This window comes from Brachionichthys hirsutus, chromosome 15 (assembly GCF_040956055.1).
Source record: "Brachionichthys hirsutus isolate HB-005 chromosome 15, CSIRO-AGI_Bhir_v1, whole genome shotgun sequence".
NCBI lineage: Eukaryota > Metazoa > Chordata > Actinopteri > Lophiiformes > Brachionichthyidae > Brachionichthys > Brachionichthys hirsutus.
This window is the reverse complement of record NC_090911.1, coordinates 6,432,862-6,459,847: the sequence shown is the minus strand read 5'-3', so window position 1 is coordinate 6,459,847 and position 26,986 is coordinate 6,432,862. Positions and strand designations below refer to the sequence as shown.

Below are 26,986 nucleotides of genomic sequence, written 5' to 3'. Positions count from 1 at the left end.
ACCCTCACTATAAATAGACAACGCTTAAGCAGAGGCAACACGATCCAAACAAAACAATCTGCAATAATATCCAGTTAATATGAAAAAACGAGTTTTCAATAAGCTCAGAACGGACACATCTGGATCCTGATGGGAGGTGTCAGCTCGACGCTGAAGTTCAGGGGACCTAGAGACAGACCGCTGTGCAGCGTGAGGAGGGAATGAAAGCCACACCTTCTACACACACATCTCTCGCCACCAGAGGATTGATTCAAAGTGACTGGGCCCATTAATACTTTGCACAATGTATCTGTCGCCGCTGACACGGCAGGATGCCTGTTAACAGGGAGGATCATATTTAAAATGGTTCCGCTTAGCAGCCAGCAAAGGAATTAAACCGGGCCTGCTTGGCAAACTCGTAGGAGCATGTGTTCTCTCATTTACTCTCTGTCTTCTCAGTCTCTCCTCTTCATCGTCCCATCTCCCCCCAATCCACTCTGCCCCTCCTCCTCCTCCTCGTCGCTATCCCTCTTCTCCCAGTGATTATAAAGGTCTTTAAATCTTAGGAATGAATGAATTACCAAAGGCACAGACAAGGCTTGTGATTTGGATGCCGCGAGTGAAAAATTGCCCTTTGTTCCCTTCGTCAATTGCACATCTAATGAAATCAAAATCACAATCACATAATCAGAAGAGGGCCCTCCACCCAGAGAGAGACCTGTCGTGATTTGTAACCTTTCTTTTCTAAAGCGGAGAATTAAGGCGAATCTCTCGCATTGTTCCTTGGAGCACAAATGGATGACAGTTGAAAACCTTTTATGTCTAAGAAAGGAACAACAGGAAGAAACAACACTGCTGGTAAGACTAAAAAGAACTAATAGAGCTGCTGATGTTTCCCCCAAAACCTGGTCTGGCCTATTTTTCAGGGCTCTTTGTCTGCTCCGGTGACTCTCCTTGCCCCGGCACTCAGGGTTAAATGTTTGTGGGGCGGAACAACCTCGATCCGACGTCCTCCGCTCTGTAAACTACTACATCTTTCTGCTTTTGACTGATTAACCCATTCACCAGTGGCAGCACCGTGGCCATGCTCACCAGTCACCAGTAACCTGCCTGCACGAGTGCTAATGGTCCAACCAGCTCTTGGCTCTGCAGCGAGCTTTAGCCGGAGCGATGAAAACACTGTGCCCGTTTCACAGCTGATGAAAGACCCCGCCTCCCTCTGGGGATCATTTTTGCTAATTGGTATTAATTACTCTTAATCCTAACCTAAATCCAATCACTGGCCTCCCAGTTGTAAGCCTGCCAGACACCCTGCAGCCTCCGGCGACATGGCTCGCTGGGAGAACGGCTCTATTTTTAAATCTGAAAGGTAGAGGAGCCCTGGCACAAAGACCAAAATGATTTTGGCTGTTTGGAACAAAACATGAACAATAACTAGGCCAGAAGCAACGTGAGAAAAACATCCAGTTAAAGGCAAGACTTCTTTAAAAATTGGTATTACATTTAGTATTACATTTAATTCCCTGTTTAGTCATTTCAAGAATTAATAGATTTCTCATAGACCTTCATTAAGTCATCATTTCAGATACTAAAAGGAAGCTCATTTGCATGAATGAACAATACAGGAAGTAGATAATTAACCTATTGGTAGCCATTTTTATGATTAATCACAAATAGAGGACAGAGAAAATTAGTCTAGTAATAAAAGACTAATTCAATCACCATTACTTACCACACCTGTGATGAGGTTTTTTTTTTTTTGGGGTAGAAGCAGTGCATGGAATATAAAAAATCCCTCTATAAAAAATATCAATCCTTTCAAATGCACAACATAAATTCATATTATTATAAGTGGAAAAAGAGTCATGATGGACAGACATGCAGAAAAGCTGAAACATACTGTTTTGGATGACATTTGCCCCGACTACAATCAATTGTCTGAAGACAGGGCTCTGATTAGGGCACAAATTGTTTTGACATGTTCAAAGCCGTGAGGGTGACGAAGCAACCCTAACGCTAACGCTTTACTCAGATCAGTGCAACAAGATGCGTGATCAATGCTTTCATCACTAGCAAGTTGTTTTCTGAACACAATGACAAGAGTTGAAGGGAGATAATAGGGCTGGGAAATTAAGTGTTTGGCAATTGGGAATGTTTTTTTTCTTTCAGTGAAGATGACACTGATGAAAAAAAAAAAGCATCCCAGCTTTAACAGTCAAACATGCAGACAGTCTTATGCTTGTAATCGGTCCTTATAATAAAGACTTGGACTCATACCCGGGTTTCCTATGCCCAGCTGCAAGGTGCTGCGGTCCTTGGTGAGCCCATTGGTTTTGGGACTGGCAGTGGGGGCCACTGTGGCCACTGCTCTGGGGGGCCGCTTCCCGGGAATCTTGACTGTTGTTCGAAGTAAATCGATCTCTTTCCCGTGAATGTTCTGCATGTAGTCCTACAGAAAAAGAAAACATGCAGTCCCTGTGAATAGTCTGCAGTTAGCACACACACAAACACACACACACCTACACACACACACACACACACACCGTGACCGCTTCATTGTTAGTTAGTTTCCCTCCCTCAGGTCCTTCGTCTAGATTATATTTTAATAAAACACTGATATTTGGTGCGAAACTATTACATATCCATGACAACGGGAAGTTCCTGCATCAATTTGTTGTCAAAGTACAACTCAAGAAAGTGTACAGGTATTTCCCAACAATTCCCTTAACTCTGGGAACCGATTATGGACAGCAGACCACCGAGAATCGCAGAATTATGGTGGAAAAACAAATTAAAAGGCGATTCAATTTCCATCCCCATTAGTCACAAACCATCTCGGAACTTCCACTAAGGGCGTGTGGCTGTGGAGAAATGATTGTAAAGCCATTATACATCACCTGTGCCCACGCCGTCTCGCCAAATAGCGAGATGTTCGGCTTAATGAACGCAAGCAGTCTCATTCGCTTTCAATTTGGGCATTTGATTTGGTTTAGAGCGACTACTGCCCAAAATGTGGGAAGCCAAGGTGAAAATCATTGGGCTCAGCAGAAAAAGACCCAGATAGAGGCGGGCTCGGCCTTTGCCGTCCCCCCACCGGCTCCTCTGCTTTATTACCGTGTCATAAAGCACTCATTTCTTTCCCAAGCCTCCTCGCTAATTACCCAGTGAGCGCTCTCATTTCATTTTATTGCTGGAATTAACAGCCAGATCGAAGCGTGCAAAGCTATTAAGATGTGTGATTAAGCCACATTCAATTAGTTTCTACAAACAATTTAATTGATGTAGCAGATAGAATTAACAGAAGGTGATTGTGTGGATGGCTTGGCTGACTGCGAAATTAAAGGTTCCCGTCTTCCACTATCGCAGCCTGCCTTCCTCCCTTTTTTTCCTCACTCCCTTCTTTCCCCCCACCCCCGCCTCTCCCCCTTCGTACTACTTCTCTGCTCCACTGCTCAAAATGAGCTTGAGTTGTTATCATGCTAATGTAACTGTCTCCCTGACTTCACCTCCCTCCGTAAGTCAACAGATTCATAGATTCATAGATTGTCCCGGTGACCTGTAATAGCTGCAAACGATCAAGAGATAGCCTGCTCAGTCAATTACATACATCACTGTAGTGCAGGCACTGGTCCACTAATAAGGGCTTGTAAATTAAGCCGCTAACACACTGTCAGCACCACGAGGGCACGCGCGCAGGGGTTCACGTCTAAATGTTGAAGTTGTGCTCGGACACAAGCTTTGCAGCGGCCTAAATTTTGACTGGACAAATCACCTGAACATCGGAAACTCAGGAGAGCGGGATTCAAAGAATGATGGGAGGGACTGGGCATTTTTGGAAGTGGCACCGGGCTCGTGAGCCGCCAGCCCCGCCGAGTGTTTAAGAGGTATTAGTGGCCCGGCAGGGCTTCTGACAAGGATGGATGTGGGAGGGTAGTCAGGCTCTGCTGCCGTGCAGTGAGGACCATTATAAATACAAGGCAGCATGGCGTCCGGGTCAGGCAGCAGCGCTACCATGCTTCCAAATGATGGGGCAACAGAGGGGGCGCTGAGACGGCCACTAGGGCACCTCGTTCCTTAATATTCAGCTTTTTACATCACAGGGTTAGCTAATACATCTATTATATACATACAGCAATACATCTCTGTAGGTTTGCCATCCGGTTTATTGCAGTAACGGTAAATGTAACCGCATCGAGAGGAAAAAAGTCCAACATTACCAGTTACAGCGCCATGAAGTACAAACAGTTGCGTAACAAACACATAAAGCGGACTGTAAAAGAGATGGGGGGGTGGTGGGGGGGGGGACGACTTACATGTAAACTGGGGTGGTAAGTAAGGACGCCATTATCACACAGCGTGACATATTTCTTTTTCCACTCCTTGTTGAGGGATTTGCCACTTCGCTTCAGAAGGATTCCCTGCAAGAGACAAGGCATCACGGTGAGCATCGGGCCCCCCTCAAGCAGCGCAGTGAGTGATACGAGTCGTTATGGATGTTAAACCACATAAAACAGCATCGCAATAGTTATTACAGATGTTAATATCAGGGAGGGAGACGCCACGGCGCGGTAGATTAAAGATACGCCTTCGTGTGTGGCAATAAATCCCATTACACTTTGCGTCTCTTATTTAATCATATGCTGGCGTTTTCCTCCGCATTTCAACCAAAGTCGGCCCGAGTCTTCTGGCACGGAGACCAAAGGGAGAAAATCCAATTTGCCAGACCTCCTCCCTGCATTCATACACATGACATGCTGAACTCTGGAAGACCTCTCAATCCCTGGATTAAGAAGTGTGATCTCGAACTCTTCAAAAGATTATTCAGCTCTTATTCTTTTCTACTTTATCTTCTGGGGGCCCCTTTCGGGGCCTTAGATGGTTTCCTTATCTGCCGAGTAAATCCACTGGTAAACAATGCAGTTCCTCTGCTGGAGGTGACCAAACACTGCTGAGTGCAAAGGGCCAGGAGGCTCTTTAGGGTTAAATAGCGAGGAGGGGCCAAGTTAATTAGGGGATTAGGCAGGGGCAGTGTTTGTGCTTTTACAGCCAGGGCCTGTGTGTGTGTGTGTGTGTGCGTGCACTGAAGGGGCAGGGTGGGGTAAAGGGGTAGTATTTTGTTAGCCAGGCACATCCTGGGGGTTTTAATCCTGATTAACACATCAGGCAGCGCTGACCCTCGGTGACCTGGGCACCAGGCTGTTTGCCGACAATCATCCTAATCCAAACCCCGACTCATCTGGGAGGGAAAGTTCTGACGGTCAGCTGCATGCTGAGACGCCAGAGTTTGGCCATATCTGAACAAACTGCAGGCTTGTTTATAGTTTCCAACTCAAGCAGGACATCAGACCCGAATGAATCAGAAACCTACTGGTCTCTGGAGTATGGAGGAATAAAGTAAGATTGATCCTTTGGCTTGAAGTGGATAAAGGTTTTTTTAGGGGGATGATGTGAAAACAGACAAACAGAAGTGTCTCTGTGTTATTTTAGGGCGCCTGCTGAACTATAGCATGTAGTTTGTTCTGTCCTTGCTGGTTGCAAAGTTGGAAAAAGGAAAGAAAATGAGTCATTCAAATGATATTTATACTATGTTAATGGTTGTTTCATAAAAAAACGAAAAAAACAAGTGAAGAAACAATAAAATCAAATATGGATGTTGTTTTCTGCTTTGTAACTATTGACACGGCTTGTGATTTTTTCCGGACGAAACATTGTGTCCCTCCAATCAATAAGTTGCTGACTGCCCCTATACTGTTCTCTGTTCAGTCAATAAAAGGACTGTAAACACTTTTTAAATGACTCTCTAATCATACAAAGTAAATGACGCAGCCACACGGCCTCTGGCAACTTTATAATTCATGTTCTACAAGCAAATATGTGTCTCGTCTCGTGGCCTTACTGAAGCATAAATAAATCTATACACACAATCAGAGTGGAGCTCCGTATATTTATCAGAGCTGTGGAGCAGATCGATAAAGATACCGAGACAATAATGTGAAAATGTAATAATTTTGATGTGGGTGTATATTTATTTACACAGCCGTGATGCGTCTTCGGTGAAACACGCCGGGCTCAGTAATTGCAAGCTTGAAAAATGATTTGAGATCCTTCGTCATAATTGTTCAGTCCTTTGGCACACCGGCTTGAGCGGCGCCGTCTTTGCGGGGGACAGTTTGACATCACGTGGCAGCATGTGTGGAGGACCCCCCCACCCCCACAGACACACACAGATTAGTGTGTTCAGCCTGTGAGACATAAGGAAGCAGGCGATGGTCAGACGCACTTCTCTGTGTCCACACAATTGGGGGAGATAGTGTCTTTGCCTGCTTTTGTCAGACGAGCGGGGAAAAAGCTGCGTCCTGCCACTGAGGCTGACTGATAGGCCGAGCCTTTGTGATCGGCTGTGGGGGGAAAAGGCATGTGTTGGTGCCTGCGTGCTGCCATGGAGGGGGGGGGGGGGGGGGGGGGGGGGGGTGATGATAGGGGCAGAAATGCACTCAGGACTGAGGGGCCATCAGCTGCTACTGAGTGCATTGTTACCCTCACTCACTATTTTTATGGATGGGAAGGAAGTCAGAAGAGAGGGAGGGGGTGAAGGTTGGGGGGAGGCTTGTGTAATTTGCTCAATAGGGTGGGGGGTGGGGGTGGTAATTAAGCACACATTGACACTTTGATCTCCCAAATTGTGCATTTGACTGGCCTGACGATCACCTCGTAACCCTCTCCATGCGCCCTCTACAAACTCACCTCTCCCAAAATAAAATAAATCCTTAATGGATAATAAAGGGAGCCTGATTGTCTTATCTCAAGGTAGTCAGGAAAATGCAAGCCTAACTAGCAAACTAACCACAATGAATAAGAATGGGTACGTTTAAAATAAAAAAAAAACCTCAGAGACCCCCCCCCCCCACACACACACACACACTAACATGCACTTATCAGATGCGTCAGTTACAGCAGGTAATTATTTATTTCTAGGTATTTAACTTTGCTGTTATTTATTTGAAAATGAAGTTGAATATTTTTGTGCATGATGGAAGTATGACTTTGTTATAAACTTTTGTTTTGAATGGATTCAATGAAGAAGAAATGCAACTGCTATTTCTTTCTATTTTTTCAGTTTTCTAATGTAAAACATTTGCGTCTATTACACACATATCACAGAGAGCGAGGTATGATATCTTAAAAAAGTGGTTTCCCCAAATAATTATTTCCTGATTGCGTGTGGAGGTTCAGAGACGTCACCCTGCCATTATTTCAACTGGACCAAAGCAATTTTCTTCCAAAGGGAATGTGAGTCTCTGGTTCAACATTTTCAATAAAGGGTTTTATTTTCCATCATCAGCAGGTAGAGGAGATAATATAAGGATGCTGACCCATTTTCAAAAGCCCTTGTATAATCATGAGTGATTACTAATCAATGTGACAATTACTTCTCTTTCAGTTATAATCGGACCTTTAGAGATGATCCTGACCCAGTTCAGTGCTTGGGGGGAGGGGGGGGGGGGGGCAAACCAGTGCATAAAGCATTGCATAAATGCATACAATGAAAATAACAATAAAGAAAATCATTGCAAAAGTTCCATCAAATCTTATTTTTACAAATATATTTTTATCTCAATAAACAGTCAAATGTAAACAAATTATGTTTACTGTGATATTTAAGGATGTCATAGCTGCTAATGTTGCTAAAGGTAATGTTGGTAAACGGTTGTGTATGAATAAAAAAACACCACTATGTACACACAATTATGTGCAATTACAAGAGTAGCATGTTGACTAATCAACATTTATATGGGCATTACATGACGCAAATCGAGTAAGAAATGATTACGGGCATCATCTGGTAGTTGTGACTCACAAAGACTAAGGTTGCCTTTAAGTTGTACTAAGGTGTAATCATCATTTTGTTGTGTGACAAATAAAACGCTTTCTCCTTCTTACAATAAAAAGTACTTTAAAATGTTATGATTTTTAAAGCTGTGTAAATCTGAAGCCCATTAATGAACAATTATAACAAGTTTACCTTTGAGGTCATTTGAGCGACGCAAACATGATATTTTTTCCTCCCCATGAATTAATTTGGAGAGATGGATTATGTATTTTCTGAGGTCATACATTATAGTGTATTGAAAACATGTAAACTACACCTTGATTGTGACTGACACAAACAGGGACCTTTCTTTGCTCATAAGCTCTGTGATGTTATAAGGTCCCTTTGGCGCCTCGGCTACACTTGTTGTGTTATGTCTCCACCTTGTGGTCGAGATAACACACGACATCTCTCAAATCACACTGGTTAATTGGCATATCTGCTGTTAACACATCTTATAAATATTAAACTGAGTAGACATTACTAGGTGTCATACTTACCTGGCGACTGTGAGGTATAAATGACAGAAAATGCTTACCTGTTTGATAGGTATGGCCCTTCCACTGCCTATGCTGTCTGTTTTACTGTCAACGCTCTTTGCCTGTTCACTGGCTTTCCGCGACTGCAAAAAAAAACAAGAAAGTCAGTCAGCAACTGAGACGACACACCGGCGACAAAGCAGAGAGTGTTGGGCGGATTTTGGTTGTGAGTAGTATGCGTTGACATGTATGTTTGGGGGAGAGAGAAAGAGCCTGCGGGTCAGAAGCGGGAGGTGAGGGCTTGTGTTTTTGTTTGTGGAGAAACTAGATTTTGCAAAATAAAAGTCTCAAAAGAAGCTTGAAATCAACAGACAAGCAGACTGGCGTAACAAAGAGCAGTAACACTGACGTGCAAGTTCAAAAAAAGAGACCAAACCAAGACAACACCAGACACATCTCAACACATAGGAGACCAAGGACAACCACGACGAGTCATGACTCAGCCCTGAAACCCTTTGGGGATCCTTCCCTCTGCGTGAGACCCACAGCGGGCCCTTAGCGGACCTGCAGACCAACTGCTGCTAACCAGTGTAGCCTCAGCTGTGTCTTTAGCACAGCTGATCAGGGTTTATGTAGCACATTAAGCATGTTACAGTTCATTGCAGGTAAATGGGAGAGAAGAGACAATGGTTATTTTAAAAAAAGAAAAGAAAACTTCAGCACAAGAAGTATCCTTGGACCTGCTAAACCTGGTGGGGCATGAAGTTATTTTGTGAATATCAAAACAGTTTCATTGGCAAAAGTTAAAAACACAGCATTTCAAGTCTCTGGTTGCGCCTGTGTGAGGACAACTTGTCGGACAGTAAATACAACCTTGAAAATAAAAGCATTCAAAGTCGACTTTCCACCCCGAAACAAATAAAGAGATGAGACACAGGCCGGGACAGACATGATGGTGTATGGTCTCACTCAGAACATGAGAGATGTCCAGTCACCAATGGAGAAGAGGTAGAGTCTGCAGTTCAAGTAAACCAACTCAGGTGTTAATATTTTTCCAAGACTTTATTTGTTAATGATGACTTGTTTAGCTTCTATACAGACACCATACAAAGCAAGTCACAAATTCACTTCAAAATAGTCAACAGATTGAGCCAAACATCGCAGTTCCCACAAAATATAGGATGGACAATAAAGGCATTATTTCATATACTCCTTATATGTATGTACTTTTTATAGAGTACCATCGGAAATAAAATACAATACATGATATACAGCAGTCTATATTTTCATCAACCTGTTCATGATAGAAAAGCGATTATGCAAAAGTTCATAATCTTTGCACCAAACCTAAACTGAGAGACAAATGAAAATAAGTGAAATGAATAAAAGTAACTGAATGTGCAAATATAAATAATACATTAAAAAAAAGAACACAAGTTTTAATTTTAAACTACATTCATACAAGTCGGTGCAACCCAGCTTCATTTGTTAGTAACTTACAGTATATCGCTCTGTAATACCTCAAACCCCTCAAAAGCTATCCTGATATTTATGAAGGCCTTCATAAAACTAATCAAAATGACTCTGATCCACCTCTATGATAATACATTTAAACACATTTTCAATTCCATTCAATACTTGCTGGAAAATAAGAGGGAATAACATCAAAGGAAACAAATTAATGTTGGAAAATCTCAAAGGAAGAAAAAAAAAACAACTTGGCACCTCTAGTCCTTGAGTCCTCATTTATGGCAAAAGGCAGTGTGATGTCATGTGAGGAAAGGTCGAGTCCTTTGGGCAGCAGGAAAACAGTTCCAAGAGTGACTTGACTGTACAGTGTGGGGTTGTTGTTTTTTTGTATGAGATATCTGAATGAAAGTTGTGGGTATGGGAAGGGAAGGGATAGACAGGGCATTTCCACAAGAGTCCCTACAGTCTGTTTCATTCTGAGATATTTGACAATCTACTTTGAGTGCAGTCAAACACTCAATGGACACAACTAGGCAGCGTTAGATGCAAAGTCCTATGGTTTCCGTGTAGTGCAAGTTCTATGCATTACCCAAGTGCCACGAAGCACCAAGGGTCTCGAATAAAATATCTCGCCTCCATCAGGATTGGCGAAACAGGGGGGCTCTTTATTTTTTTTTTAACCATCAAGCTCTTCTAATTCGGAAGGAGTTGGAAAGCCCTTTTTGTTGAAGAAAGGTTGGAAACAGAAGGACAAATCTGCAAATATTGAAAAACAGTGTCAAATGATTATATAATATTATTTTTTATGAATTTGTTTTGGTAATTTTTGTTTCATATGTGGATACCCACCAACAAGTCAAAAGACTAAAACATGAAATGGGAAACATCAAATGTCAGACATTGATAAATGAATATGAAGGTTTGGGGGGAATGGATTTAAGTATAAAAGATGCCATATTGTTGGTCTAAATTCTTAAACAATGTGGTTTTCAACACAAAAAAGGACAGAGAGCCTGAAGAAGTCAGGGACAGACAGACAGATCAGAATTATTGACCATGGAAGCACTAGGAAAGTAATAATATGTATGTGTAGTGACACCTAGCGGCCAAAGACAGGTATAGCAGAGTGACTTGAAATGGCTGTGGTTGGTGAGATTGATTTGTGAAGACGGTGAAAAGACGGTGATTAGACCTTCTGTGGTAAAGCTTTGCATTTAGTTACTTGAAAAGCATGAGAAACAGAATATTGTTTTGAAAATAAGTATTTCATGGGGCTTTTCTATTTTCAATCAACTACATCAGATGTTTTTGTAATCGAGTTTAATGAAAAAGACCTTTACCCTCTATCAAATGATCAAAAGTCCCAATACCGGTGCCACAAATGTGACAAATACTACTTCAATATTTGATTACAACTGGATAAGATTTTTTTTTCTTCCAGGTTAATGTTGGAAAAAAAACATATTGAGTGTAACGTCACAGGTCTGATATTGATCTGTCAAAGTTTATATATTGAAATCTCTTGACGCTTCCAAATTCAAAATGAAGTGAACCACTTACAAGAAGGGGAAAAAAAGGCAAAAATAATAATAATTTGCGACAGGCTTTTTCAATGGCAACCTGCTGTTGATCAGTGAGTAACAGGACTTTTAGGGACCCAACACAGACGTCAGTGATTTTCTTTTTTTAATGGACAAAGCTAGGAAACATCTTCCATTCTGTTGTGCTGATGAAATATTTTCTCTTTCTGTTGTTTGTAAAATGGCAAAAAAGGTTGGCACTGAAAGTCTTCCTCTCCTTAGCCCAACGCACTTTTCAAGTGTCACTGAAGAAAGGTTAACATCGCCCTGTTAACTTTCCGATCCCTCCTCCTCCTCCTCCTCCTCCTCTTTCTCCACCTCTGCTTCCTCCTCCTCCCTTACCCGCCCTCCCTCTTCCCACCCTTGGTTCGCTGCTCCTCAGAAGGTCATGAGCTGAAACTCCCGCTCGGCTTGCCACTCCGGCACCCACACTGGGTAGGTGGCGTGCTTCGGAATCTCCATGATGCGGACTGGGAGAGGCTCATTTCTCTGGTGGACATGATTAGTCACTACCTAGCAGGGGGAAGGGAGACAACAAGGGGAGCTAGCACATAGCCTGGACTGCTCGGAGGCCACAAAACCTGCGGCTTCCACAGCAGCTTTGGTAACAGGGTGAAGGCAGTAGGAGGAAATAGAGGAAGGGAGGGGAGTACATTGGGGAGTTAGAGAAGGAGTTTGTTAGAAAGAGAGGAGGGGAGCGAAGAAGGAAGAAGGTGGGAGACAGGGTTCAGAGGGGAAGAGAAAAGTGCTGATGTGGAGGAGGACAGGTGGAGGAGAGGAGGGTGGATGTAACAGGGAGGAAGGAAGTAATCTCACATAGTTTGATCTCTGTTTTAGAAAGCTCACAAAGTTCTGTATATAAACTGTTATAACTCTTCATCATTTGGAAAAGCTGACTCAGCCATTCACAGTTTGAAAAGACACACTTTTTCTTTTCAGGCGCAAACTGTCCATCTACTGAATTTGTGCCCCGGAGTCTCTGAACAAATACCAATGCATGAAGGAGCAGGGTTCTGGCTATGTGAGATTAGACAAGGCTGAGCAGCAAGAAGACGGTTGGGTTCAGCGGGGAGGGGGGAGAGAAAGGAGGAAACAGCGGAGCAGGCTGGGTAAAAGAGGAGGGCAGAGGCTACAACAAGTAAAAGACAAGCATAGAACAGCTAAGGAAATCAGACTGTTAGTGCACACATAAGCTACTGGTTAGAGCAGAGGGTATATACGACGGGACACGGGGTCGGAGCAGGCAGACAAGGGTCGGGATACTGGTACGGTAGTTTGGTGTCCAGATTGGAATTGGGCTGCAGTAGAAATAAGTAGGCTGATGATTGGAGTTATCTTGCCTCAGAGCGATGGACAGTAGCTGGGTGAGTGTTCTTATCTGGAGCTGGGGCGTTGGAGGTGAGGGCATGCGTCATTAGCAGCGTGTAAACAGGGCATTGGTTGGCTCTGACTTTTAAGCTTAGCATGGTTGGGCAGGAGAAGCGGCATTGTTGGCTTGTTGCTGCCCTCTCTTCCTTTTCAAAAGGGAAGGTCACTGCAAAGAAAGGATCTAGCAAAAAATAAAAGGGGTAGGGGGGAGGGAGGTCAAAGATTTAGCCAGTGCAGAGGGCTGAGTTTGTCATGGGTGAGATGAGAAACTTAATCCACAGGCACTTACTACATCCAATTAGAAAAGATTAAGGACATGAAAAGTAAAGTTTATTTATTTTTTTCCACAGTGCTTATCTTTAATATTTGCTTAGTGAGAAAGGCTAATTTTTTTGGGGGGGGTGGGGAGCATTTCAGGGATCAAATATAATTTACTCTTTAGTCTTTTTCTCCTTTGCCCATTGCGCTGTATAAACAAGACATTTTCTTTTCCTGCGTTGGAGGCAGGAGAGGCGGCCTTGATTCATTTCGAGCTACCCGTCTCCCTCTGGTGGACAAAGTGCGACTGGCAACATACCTCCTAGTAGTGTGAGTGGGTGTTGCTTTGCATCAGCTGTCGCATACTTACTGTGAAAATGTTGGACCGGCGCTTCGACTGCTTGCGGATGGGCGTGGGTGTGTTGGAGGCGGCGATGGTCTCAATGCGCATCTCTCGCTGACTTATGCTGGGGGTGGAGGGCACGGAGGAGGAGTAGTCATTGAACGCGCCCCCACCATTGGCCGCCTGGGAGTGATGAGAAATGAAGAGGAACCAACAGAATCAAAGGAGAGAGAGAAGGGGAGGGGGGGGGGGGCAAAACATTGGAAGTCAGAGTAAAAGGGAAGGAGAAGGAATGGAAGCAATGAAGAAGCAGATCAATTCTGGATGCAGATTTGATTCATCGTCATATTTCGACAGCGCGAGTAGAACAGTGGATCTCACCTGGTTGATGTGAACAGAGGGGATGGTTGCTGCAGGGACCGATGAGTGGCTGGGAGAGTTGGGGAGAGATTTGCAAGGACCGATAGAGAGCTGCTGCTTTTTCCTCATGGCCACGACCTTCTGGGCAACTGGAGAAAAAAAAAAGAGCCAAACAAGAGACAAAGACACAGCGGCAGGTTGTTCATTAAAACAGCCGAGAGCTCACGAAGATTCAGAAAGAAGAACAAAATCCAATCAGATTGTTTGAGCAAGTTAACAACTTAAAACCAAACGTGAATCAAAAGCTTCTCGTTTGACTAACAAGACAGTTTGTCTGATCGTGAACTGAGGACATCTTGACAAACACCTTGGGCTCTTGAGTCAGACAATAAGCAGCATTACTGCGAGGTGGACGATTCAGACCCCCCCCCCCGGAGGAAAGCTGGCTTTATCTAAAAGAAAAGGTAATCACACAAATCATCCCGCCTGATTCTCCCATGCAGATGGTGCGACTGGCCACAAAATTCACCGCACACTTGAGAGTGAGGGAGTGGGCGGAGCCAGAGCGAGGGAGGTGACGTCGGCCGCCGTGGGAAGTGAATTGGCAGTGAGGGAAAGAGAGATGACATAAAGTTGGGCTGACAGCTGGAACCATAATGCCCAGCGGTCGGCTACGGCGTGACGAATAGAGGAGAAGACAAGAGTGAGGCAGCGCGACTTCTCCAGACCGGCAACACTCCCTGATCTCTTTTAATTATTCCAAATCAGGTTACAGGAAGCACTTAAGGCAGAGAGGCAGGAATTCTGCGAGGTTATTCTGGACTTTGTTGAAGACGAGAGAGCCTTTAATAGCAACTTCATGGGTAATAAGACGGGGGCTGAAGAAGCAGTTTCCTATAATCCCAATTTCACGACTTCAGTTATGGAATCGGGGGGGCGGGGGGGGGACTTTTAAGACACATGGAGGAGGACATCTCAGCATGGATGCACAAATGAATATTAAATGGCCTCTAATAGTTTTATATTTGTATGAAAGCCTTCGTCAGGATTACTGCATCGGTGACGAGCACATTCAGAACTAGTTTAATTCCTGTCGCATGATTGAAGTGAGCCTGTCGATGCCCCCCCCCTCCCGTTGAAGGCACGCGTATTGCTGGCAATGACTCATAAGCAGCATGAAATGAGGGGCTGATGGGGAAAAAAAAAAAAATCAGCAACAGTGAATTCATTAGTGCAACACTAATTCCACTTTAACACTGATTTGCTGACGCTGATTTGCTGACACTGCACATCGAAATGATGATCGAAACGTTGTCAGAGGAGAAGAAGCGACGGATCATCTAATTGTTCTGTGATTGGCTGACTTCAGCTCAGATTCAACCACTTTTCCTGAAATGGGAAGCAGGTGAGAGTTATAACCTGGAGTCTCTCTACCAAAGTGAGAATGGGTTTTTCTTTTCATCTGTAACTCTATTAGTTTGGATTTTAGTAAATGCATCTCCTGGATTGACCTTGACTGAGGCAACGAGGTAAAACTGACAGCTGCAGTGATTCCATCCCTAAATTGCAGAGAATAGTCAAACGCAGCACTTTAGTAACACAAGCGAACAAACAACCAGATGGCGTGTTTTCATGTGCCGGTTGTATTCTTTCATCTTCCTCACGTACATTGTGCTTTCTATCTAACCCATGCTCCGTTTTTCGGCAGCCCTCTCTCTCTCTCACCATCCTGGAAGACTCTCTCCACATTCAGGCCGTAAGTGGAGCAGGTCTCGTAATACGTGCAGCGTTTCAGGTCATTTGACAACTTTCTGGCCCGCGAGTCATCAATCACTCGGGGGTTGGCAGCACTGATTGCATCTGAGAGGGCAAGAAAACACATGAGTCAGACACTTCGTCTAAACGACAAGGCTGGTGATATGCAGTACTGGTGGAATTGTCAGAATGAAACCAAGACCAAACAGATTTGTTTGAGGCTTTTCAAGCTGTTTGACAGACTAATGAGTATTTTCTGACTCAAAATAAACTACAATAGTCAGAGTGAAAGAAACACTTGGGTGTGCTTTGACAGTTTTCTAACAGCGACTATTGCGTCTCTTGCACACAGAGATAAGTTACTATATATATATATATATCACATTTTTGACTATGGAGGAAGCGGTATCTTGAAAAAAAGCATCACCTTGCGTTCCGACGAGGACCATGGGGACCTCAGCTGTGTTCCTGTAGCTGGATAGGCGCAAGAAGTAATTGTAGACTGTCTGAAAGCTGATCTCATCCTCCAGGCTGAAGACGAAAACCACTGCGTCAACCCAGGCGGCAAACTGAGGACAGGAGCAGAGGTGGCATGAGCTGCGTCATTAGTACGCAAGAAATCACTTGTTTTGCGGCTCACCCACAATGAATTGCACAGTGCAGAATGAGCTACATGAGGTAGACAAGAAAGTTGCTTTAACATTCCTTCAGTGGAAAACCTCTCTCCAAATGTGCAGAAATCTGATCTATACAAAAATATACAATTTGCACATTCATGGATTCTAGATTTGCTTGATGCAAATTTCAGCAGAAATTTTCCACTACTAAATGAAATGCCTATTTTTAAATGAAAACATGTTTAAATATGTTAAATGTTGGGCTGAAGCTTCTTAATGAAGTTCACAAAAGAGGCCAGAGGGGGGCAGTATAGCAGCATCACAGAATTTGTGAACACTCTTTCCGTATTCTTGCTGCTATTATAATCTATGGATCTTTGAATCTGCTGCATCATGTGCATTCATTCATACTCTGTGCATTTTTATGATCAAACTGTGGCGATATATTTCCCTTGAGTGGAGGAAATCAATCCTAATCATGGTGCATTGAAGGTAAAGCGCTAAGCAGAATCAAGAGAGACACTCCCCACATTAACTTCTCCCTCGCTCAGCTTTCGCATCTCGTGCAGACCCCCCATGAGAGGGACAAAAAAAAAATCAAGCCTTCAAGCTACAACTCTGCTCAGCCTCCTAAATAATTTAGGCCTTTAATTACGCCACTAATTATACAGAGCCGACAACTGAGCCTTATGCGTTTCCATTCGAGGATCTCACTGAGCTCAATGCAAACATGGACGGGAGCTTTGCCAGGCCAGGTGTGAATGGTTGCTAATGGAAACCGCCGGTGAATCCACAGTGACCTTACATGTGACCGGAAAGACTGATTCTTGAAGATGAAACAGTTCTGGATCGTTGGGGATCCTTAGGATTTCATTGAATCTGTTTATTAAATATGAACCACACGGGAGCAATGTCATGACATCATAAATCCGTTAAGCTAAGGGGCAGAAGGGAGAGACATCATCCGACACTGGGTTTCTCACCACTAGACCAACGCAACCATTAGCTTCATTTTATAGCCGCTGTCTGTATGATGATCTTCATTGATCTCAGGGTGTAAGATGTTTCTAACAACTTTGAAAACAGGTCCAGACACCATGCAGCAAAATGAACCACCCGCTGTAGAACGCCCAGCCTGGATGAAGCACCATAGAGCACAGATGTCCTGTCTAAAGTGCATTTTATTCCAGTAGGAACTACAAATGTTAAAACATGGCTCCAGAGTAATAGTGTGTGTGTGTGTGGAGGGGGGGGTAAGAGTGCGGAGCGATTGCCGGGAAGCACTTCCTCAACTTACTCCCTTTGGACACCACGACAGTCAATATCAACTGCACGCTCTCCAGATGTGTCCGAGCCGACCTCAGACGCAGCCGTGGCTCCTGTGCCGTCCCTCTGACCACAGTAATGATCTCAACCGGGCTCATTGCATTGATCTGTTGCTGCCTCTTAAGTGCTTTTGGTAGAACGGCCACAGAGCTCTGTCGCACTGCTCCAAACAGTCCTGCAGAGATGTCTGCCTCCAAACACTCGCACACAATCTTTGATTGACACGTCGCGAAGCTCAAAATGTCCCTTCACAGGATGGCATGATTTCCCTTACCTGCAGCTCTGGAGGCCCTCCTTCATCTCTGATCAGAAGCAGGTAGCTCTGTCCATCCACCACTATTTCCTTCTTGAATCGTCCCCCTGCAGAAGACAGGAAGAGTTTTGCTCCATGGTTGCTTTTTATGTTAAGTCTGAGCCAGGGCTGTTAAAAGATAGCAGAAAAATAGCTTTTCTGGCCACCAGAGGTTTCCCTCTGAGAGGAGAACGATCAAGACAACAATGAGGATGAACCAGACGACACAAACCCGACGGATAAATACAGCTCGACAGGGCTGCGAAAAGTTTAGTGAGAAGTTTAAGTGCATCGTCCTCAACGTGGTGCTGTTGGGATCATATGCTGACAGGAAAGCAGGTCTCTCCGGAGCCAATTACGTGGGTGAGAAATTGGCATTTGGCGTGTCTAATGGACAGCTGCAGAGGAAACAAGTTCACTGTCACCGCGACTGCGCTGACACAACTCCAGGAGAGGCCCTTGAAACTTCATCAGACTGCATCACTTCACTGCACGAATTACTTTGGGGTTGGAAATTGGTTTTCACAGCCTCAGCAACATAACTTGTTACACTTTGCTATGAAATTATAAGAGGAAGGGAAACAATAATGGCAAAGAGACCAAAACTGTTGAATGGAAGTGACGGGCGATAACGTCTCAAGCAGAGAAATCGTTTTTCCTGCGAGCCGGTGGGCCTCAGAACATGACAGCGACGAGCTGACGCATCACCAACATTCAGCCCGAACTTCCTCTGCCATTGTCTACTTTATTTTCAAATACAAATCGTTAGCCTCTAGCATAATTGCCTACGTCTTAGGTAATACAAAAGAACATTTCTTGCTGCTAGCAAATCTGGCAAAGAAATAGAGAAATAAACAAGCGTAGCCACACGGTAAATTACATTTTGGCTATGATTTGAACCGTTTGCAAGCTTGAGATTAAAATGATTAAAATGGGAACGCTGTGAGGCTAGAGACGCCCCTGAGAGCGGAGATGATGCCACATGAATAAAAAAAAAGGGCCAAAAGCAATTTGCCAAACTGAATAAAGCACAACTCTGAAGGCCTACGGACGCTCATCAAATGCATTTAAAAAAAAAAAAAAAAAAACAATGAGGACGGCAGAATGAAACTCACACCTGGTGCACTCGTCTGATTTTCATGAGCAGACATGTTTATTAAGATCCTGCATGTTTGACTAACAGAGGGGACGAGACGGCACCATCGTACAAGCACATCAGAAACTGCAGAGATGTCACAGCAGAACAGCTGTCAGTGCCGTACAGTAGCCAGGCACTGACATTTCTTATTGGACAGTGTTCCTGCTTCAGTAAGCGAGGCGCATCCACTTGAGACACGCTTTCACCCGGTTAAGTCCACTTGGCAAATTGGGGATTCTCCCAGGCTTTTTGCACATGAGCTGTCGAAGCCCTGCTGGAGGCTGGTTGTGTTACAGAGAAAGAGACTCAACGTAGCAGCAGCAGCCAGCTCTTATCGTCTTTCAACTAAAGTCACGGAGCTTTGGAGACAAGACAGAAAGGACGTACCTCCGAATAAAAGGTGGAAAGAGATGTGGATCTCATTAAATAGTGAGGCTGGATCTAAATGATGCAGAGCAAAGGGCATTTATCAGAACGTGGAGTTTGCTCAGAGATTGGCAACGACTACGCAGACTCTGGAAAGTCTAGTATTGAAAGCGTGTGGCTCCTGGTGGAAGTTGACATTTGACTTGCATAATGCGGTTGTCTCCATTTTGAGCTGATATGATGCATCTAATGGGGGAAAGCAATTTGCTTATAAACGAGGCAGACTTTCCGCTCTCTCTCCAGTGATCAACCCGTCTCTTCAGCATTCTACAGAATTGCAGAGACTTATTCAAATATGTTGCTGAAGCTCTAACCTTGCAGACAGCCTACACATACACAGTAAGTTGGAAGGCATGGTTAACACGCAGAGGCATACTCTGCTTACATGGAGGCTTAGACCTTGACACAGAGCCACTATCCAACAGAGCTCCATCCGGTGTTGCCATGGCAACACACCCCAGTACTTTTTTTTTTTTTTTTTTTCCAGATATCATAGCAAATGCTCAGGAACAAATTGCTGAAGACACAGCTGTGGGTGAATCGTTTTCTACTGGGCAACACTCGTGCAATATAAACACCTAATCTGGAGTCAAGCCAAAACCACAGGGTTGCCTGAGCAGCGGCCAACACAGGTGACACAGGTATGTTGCAGTGGTTGTATGTGACTCGCATGAAAGGACACATCGGCATATTTGAGGTGACGTGTTTCCTTTATGACGACAACAGTGTTACCTTCTTCTGGAATTTCCGCCGCTGTATTTCTCAAGAACTAATTAAGGTGTGAGGTTTTCTTTCTCCCTTGGTGCAGCACAATGGCAGAAACTCATTATACACCTCGTGTTTCATCCTCACTGTAATTATGATGAAATGAAACACTAAAAATCCTTCAGTGATCATCAGTTCCCTCAAGGATTGCCAGCATCTTTGTGGATTTCTCGGAGAATGGTTTTCTTTCCAGGCCAGAAGGGGGCGCTCTGACCGTGAAGTGGAGAGTATCTAATTTTCAAGTCTCAGGGGGTGAATTCAAATAACACGGAACACCTTTCTGAATATAGACCACCCTAAAATGGTTTGTTTTCCACCTGCACAAACAGGAATTAAAGCATTTATGACTGTGACAAAGATTTTGATATGAAGCCATTTCATAATTTGTAATGGGTTTTCTTTTTCTTTTTTATATCATGGCAGTTTTTTATAAGAGGGAACATTCTAAAAATTAATAAATTACCAGCCAGCAACTTGAAATGTCATCAGCTAAACTCACACAAATTCAAAGAGTGGGTTTTGCACGTTTTTCCAAGTGACACGCTGTGAATTAAATCAGCAGTTTATTAGACCCAGAGAAAGTATTGGACGTTGTTGAGAAGCTAATTTTCTGTGATTAGCTGACATGTTCATGCTCGCCAGCTGAGTCTTACCTTCGGGAGACTCCTCCTGCACATATGTGCCTGTCAAGTACCGGTGGACCAAGGCAGACTTCCCACTGGACAGATTTCCCACAATGCCCTGCAAGGTTGGGTGATAAAAGTATGGGATGTTACTGACAGATATAACAAGGTGAAATCCACGAGTGTGCGTCGAGCTGACGCGCCGTGTGGCGGCCTGACAAAAGATCCCCGGGAAAAGATTTTCTCTCTTTTGCCTGTACAGAAATTTCAACCTCGCTCAGTGTGAAGGTCACAAAGATACGATAACAAACAACACGGACATCCAAAGCAAAGCAACATCAGATATTCAACAAGCATCTAGAACTTGGTTCTGTGACTTCAAATCAACAAATATAATGAAATGATCGCTTATTGTACAGATATTGTTGACACTCTCTGAACCCTTAAAGATGGGATATTTTTTGTCATTATTACATTTGCTGACTAGTATTTGCACTAATTGTCTTCCAGGGTAAGGCACCAAGCAGCAAAGGTTTTCTAATACAATTCCTGTTACAGCAAGACTATGAAATTCAAACAGAATAGGTTTAAAAGGCTAAACTACTTAACATCAAATTTATTATAATTTACATTTAAATACAATAAAAAAAAACATTGCCCACTGTCATTATCTAACTGTATAAACTGACAGTTTTTTTATTCATCAACTGTAAAATGTAAAAATAGCTCTTTAAAAACAAATTGAGTGCAGAGATTTTTCATGCTGTAAATATATGGAAAGTTGGAAAAAGAATGACCATACAATGAAAGACTGTTACTTCCTTTTCACTGTGATAAATGCTCCTCCATCAGCAGAGCTCAATTCAAATACAAACAAACTGCTGTCTGGGTGTTTTGAAAATCAAACCAAAAAATGAAAATAAAAACAGATTTGTGGTAACAAAACTCCCGCTGGGAGCCAACATTGGGTGTGTGAGGCTGTTACTTTGTGAGGAGAGGTCCTACCAACATAAACTGGTTGGGTTACAATCTTCCTCTCCCTTGTGCCGGGACCAGACCTAAGTTCTGTGGCTTTCATGGTGATGCATGGTGGAGGGTGGGCTGATGATGCCAGCATGTCTGAGGAGAACAAAGGCTGTAAAATGCCTCATCTCCTCCCTCTGTTCCTACCTCTGCACCCACCTTCTCCCTCTTCTCCACTGGATCATTAGTGGGTGTTGGGAGTCAGGTATGGTTCCAATTATAGGCACATTTGAGGTGAAGGAGCAACAATTTGGTTGAGGCCTTTTTTGCAGTGAACCCTATATCTATAACTGATGTGCATATAAATAACATGAGGTACCCTCACATAGTAAAATGTGAGGCTTCAACCCGGAAAAAAGTTGTAGGCAGTGCACAGCGAAAGCCATGAGTCAACACAAATCAAGCTTGAACGCACCACTTGAAGCGGCGTCCCCGCTGTTTAAGGGTTGAGCTTTGAGACCTGCTGGTGTACAGCCCTTAATGAAGGCAGCATCGGGGCCGCTCTGTCGCAGAACGTTTTAGTCCTCTTTACAAATGTTCTGATTTGATCTGGGAATATCAAAGAATCCCAGTTTGAATATCAAAACATGGCAATAAAATAGGACCCCAGTTAAGACAGCGACAGGAAGCTGTAATAACTGAGGACTGAGGAGTGTCTTCTCATCCCTTTGAAAGATATGCTGAACATGTATTTGAGCTCCTTCATTAGTAGTTGCATAAAAAAAAAAAAGCTTTTAAGATGCACAGCCAGCGTCTTTCCTGCATGGCCTGGTCACCGACTAGGAATCCTTTGAACATCAAAAGTACAATAGATACTTTGAGCTGGTTAGTTCAGTCTGCGTGTTTAACATACTCCTGTGTGGACGCGGCCAATTAACACCTTAGAAGCATAAAAATGGAAAAAAAGGCCATAAATAAAAGCATTTTGTCTCAGAGCACCCCGTGAATTCTCCCCTTTAACATTCCATTGAAGTCTCCTCTTTTGAAGGTGCCACAAGAATGAATTCACCAAACCATGGAAGTGTGATATCAAGTGTCATATCGGCACATTTATTCAAGGCAGCTCTCCTTTATGGGTGGAGTGTATTAAACCATGTGAGGGTGTTCATTGTGTTTTTTGGCAGCGGCTGTGTGTGCGCTTCACTGGTGGGTGGGATCAGACCCAGGATGTGTCACCAGCCTAGCCCAAAACTGTCACTCATCTGGCATCCTGCTTGCAAGCCACCCAGCATCGCCATGCCGACGCATCCCATTAAAAAAAATAAATCAGCCACTGTGTGCCAGGGAGGAGTCCAGCCAATTTATCAACAGTTTCCTCTGATGTGAAATTTAAAACCCCTAAGTACTACATGAGTAGAGCATGTTTCCCCAGCGGCATTTAAAATCTCTCTGTAAGATGAATCGACAGATAGAAAGGAGTTACTTACCACTTTCAGCTCTGGCACTGACCGACTCAATGTCCATTCCTGGCTGTTGACGAAGGAATCTAGAATGAAAAAGATAAGAAAAAGTTAACTCTGAATGACAGTCAGGGTTTTCATCTGCTAAAATCCCATTTGGTCACTGATACGAATGAAGTGACATCAATATTTTTTCCTATTGATTGACTGAAAAGTGATTCTACAGCTACTCTCGCTGTTGTTGCAACAGGTTTACAATCCACTTACAGGTCAGGTATTTTTTTTCTGGCTGGAGGGAACAGTTTTCTGATACATTTCATAGCTATGTGGAAGGTCAGCTTTCATTTCCTGCAGACAGGTAAGTCAGTAAACATCAAATGGGATCAGGTCAAACAATGATTGTTTGCAGGAAGGTACAGCATTTCAGTCCAGCAACAGTTAATTGGCTCACTGAATGAACAGCAATATCAACAGTCAGGATGGAGTGACTGAAGATCATCTTTCCCTTCACTAAATCATCTGCTGGTTTTCTTTAAAGTTTGGTAAATTTAGGAAATCTACAGAAAGGATAGCTGTTTCAAGAAGTGCCACTTGACGAGTCAGCTTTCACGACACCTCAACGTTTATCCCAATCAATCGTTGAGGAAGCGCAGATTAATCAAGGAGAGTCTTTGTTTGCGGAACTAAAACACACTCAAGGAAGCCACCATTCAGTAAATATAATAGAGGGAACTGCAAGAGAGCCTCTGGCAGGCACAACCTATACACAATACGAGGTTTCAACACAGGGAGATCCCGGAATATGATTAGGCTAATCCATTTTAAACAACAACCAATATCAGGCTTGATTCAACTTGTTTGGCTTTCCTCTTGACATTTGGAGATAATCACACTGGGAAAGGGACAAACACAATTGAAAACGCCACAGAGATGGGATAAGATGTCATAACAACTGTTAGAGCAGAGACCACCTTCCTGTTTTTGATCATGGCTGTGCCACCATTAGCGCCTCCCTTGAAGCAGAAGCCAAATCTAATACTAGAGCAGACTCCTCGTCTCCGGTGAAAAAGGTGCATAACACCAGGTGCCCCCCCCCACCCCCCTCAATGTCTACACCACAACTATTAAAGTTCTCACACACACAAAAAAAAACAAAACAAGGAGTCATCATTACGGTAAGACCATTCATTTAAGTAATTGTGGTTTGCCTTTATGCCCAAGGAAATTCTAATATGAGCACAAACATTAAGGCGACTGCTGTGACTAGAATACACATTTCTATTTTCTCTCCAAAATATTTGCTATATTTGCGCATGATTCATAGTTCGGTAGACCCAAGCCAAAGAAAATCCCCAATTTGCTACGATTACAGGGTAAAAATAAAAAAAAAGCCTCAGTTTAAAATGTTTACTTATGCCTGACCTCCCTTTACAAAAGAGCCTCGTGCTGCTCCTTCCTGTTGTGGGAGGGGAGAGACGTGCATCCGGGCAGAGGGGGCCGTTCATTCAGCATTGTGTGTAGAGTCAAGGAGCCTTTGAACAGCGAGCCTCACTTAAATCCCATCAGGGTGGGTTCAACGTGTCAGAACACGAGCAAGGAGACTGAACTCCAAACAGGTCAACTCCTGGATGCAAACGGGAAAAGCTGGCTGCCTCCTTTTCTTGGATTTCCTGTCATCTTGTTTCAACCTGTTATTTTCAAATGCATAACATCCATTTCATAAGATGGCTTTTACTTAAATTAGGTTAACTATCATGTTACCAGAGGGGGGGGGGGGGGGTTAAAGGTGCCGGCATAACAATTGCCATCTATACATAGTTTGCAATGTGTAAAACATGCTGCAGGAACCCAACACTGACAAAGAAGACCAAAATAAAATCAACAGAATCAACCAGTGATCCAAAGCTTCAAAGAGGACCGCTATTCAATCATCTGATGAGTTTCCTCCCAGGAGAATGTCAACGTACAGAAAACGCCAGGCTTTAGCCATCTTTGAAGCACATGCAGTAAAACCAGTTTGGCATCCTGCTAAAAAAAAACCTCTTAATTGAATCCATGTGTTCTCTGCGTTACATCATTCTTCAGAAATGAACATCCCCACATGAATGTGTCCCAGAAAGCCCTGGTGTTTTGTGATGCTTTGAGAGGACACCAGCGTCTTTGTCTCTGTGAGAGGCGGGGGGGGGGGGCTTGTTTGTTGGGTTTTTCACTTCACCGCTCGCGTCTGCTCAGATAAACCTGACCGCGCAGTCGACGGGTACCGAATCGCAATCGCCCCCCCCGCCTTTTTTTTCCTGAGAGAAGAAAAATGCACACAGAGCAAAATCCCTGCTCGCATGATCGTTTCAGCGCGTGTGCGTGCATGAGCAGGCCATTTAAAGACAACCTTGAGGTCTACATTTTTACTCCGCTTTTTTTCCCTTTCAAGATTTCCTTTCCTACCGTCATAAAGTACAGAGATAGAATTGAGATAATAATTAGCATTCTGCCCCCATTATTTGCCGACCTTATGACTAGCAGACGTTCCCTGTCTGACTACTTTTTTATCACGTGACTTGATCCTCCTTTTGTTTGCTGCTCCTCCAGTGCCATTTGCACAGTGAGCAGCACAGAGTTCAGCAACCTCACAGGTCTATTAGGGGAGGTAAGTGGCAAAAGCAATCAGCAGAGACCAGGGGGGGGGGGGGGGTAAATGTCTTTAAGTGATTCCACTCTAATGTGGTCTGGCCTGCACCACTTTTGAAGCTCTCAAAGTCACGTGCTTTGTGCCTACAGATGGGCATTGATCAGCAAAAAGAAACCAGAAACCTGGCACCCCATTTGAGAGAAAATTTAAGGTGTTTTGCAAGGCAATACTTGGTCTGAATGACTCAATTTGTAGAGTTATTAAGGAACGATGAAGGTGATTCAAAAAGCTGCTCATCTCTGGAACCGCAATCCTTAAAAACAAAATGTACTCTAGCTGAGATCGAAAATAGCAGATGCTCGGATACATGCTGCATTCAGTGACTCCATCACTCAGTGGTTATTCAATATCTGCCTCTCCCCACTTCCCGTGCAGCAGGTGAGACGTCTTTATCATGGGAATACTGTTTGTTCTCATTTTCTCCGCAGTGTCTGTTTGTCTTGAACATAATTTACCGGTTCTCCGAATCTGTTAAATTACATTTTAATCTGCAGACCTTCAGGCAGGCAGACTTGTTGAAATTGTAAGATAAAGCTGAAAGAAGCGCTATCAAATGCGATATAGCAAGAAGAAGGAATTTCCTTATTCATGGATACATTTGATGTCATATTGAAGAAAGAAAGTGGAGCGCAGGCATGGGGGGGGGGGGGGGTTCTTTAAATTGGCAATAGGTAACGGAATGTCGAGGAGACAACGGCAGGCTATATCGAGACTTATTTCAGAAATCCATCTGCAGTGTCATCATTCCCAATCTTTAGTGCACTGCTGACCACCCAGGACTCGTGCCCGGCCACCCCTCCTCCTACTGCACACCCCTATAGTGCACCCATATCGGCACATGGTTTGCTGATCACTAATGCTTCCACAGGCTCAATGGAATGGCTTTTTGTTCATCCACAGGTGGGGGTGGGTGCATAGTCTGTGCACCTCAAAACACTCACCCTTTAACCCCCCCCCCCCCCCAAACTTCATCCATGCACGACTGAGATTTAGGGGCCCATCGTCAAGAAACGCATGAACTGAGGGTGCTCATGTGTTTAGCTGATGGCAGGACTTCAGCCTTCCTGGATTTAACTTGTGAGCAAACACTTAGGCAGGTAGCAACAGGCGACGGGTCCCACCCAGGGCACTGAACACCTACATTTACGCAGACGGGTCGGCACACCTACATTCCTGACGCCTGACTGACTAACTCTGCAGTGGAATAAAGGGACTAACCTCTTGACAC

At 43.9% G+C, this 26,986-nt stretch overlaps 1 protein-coding gene across 1 annotated transcript in view; it reads right to left on the bottom strand.

The window, feature by feature from the left end:
* agap3 (ArfGAP with GTPase domain, ankyrin repeat and PH domain 3) overlaps positions 1 to 26,986 on the bottom strand; it is a 59,353-nt gene that overhangs the window by 29,941 nt on the left and 2,426 nt on the right. Inside the window, exons 2-11 of the mRNA XM_068749352.1 lie at positions 23,100 to 23,158; positions 20,680 to 20,767; positions 17,680 to 17,765; positions 15,890 to 16,031; positions 15,433 to 15,567; positions 13,729 to 13,856; positions 13,375 to 13,530; positions 8,388 to 8,471; positions 4,293 to 4,397; positions 2,257 to 2,428 (exon numbers count right to left, since the gene is read on the bottom strand). Coding sequence (XP_068605453.1) covers positions 2,257 to 2,428; positions 4,293 to 4,397; positions 8,388 to 8,471; positions 13,375 to 13,530; positions 13,729 to 13,856; positions 15,433 to 15,567; positions 15,890 to 16,031; positions 17,680 to 17,765; positions 20,680 to 20,767; positions 23,100 to 23,158 — 1,155 coding nt within the window. The remainder of the gene's footprint in view (positions 1 to 2,256; positions 2,429 to 4,292; positions 4,398 to 8,387; positions 8,472 to 13,374; positions 13,531 to 13,728; positions 13,857 to 15,432; positions 15,568 to 15,889; positions 16,032 to 17,679; positions 17,766 to 20,679; positions 20,768 to 23,099; positions 23,159 to 26,986) is intronic.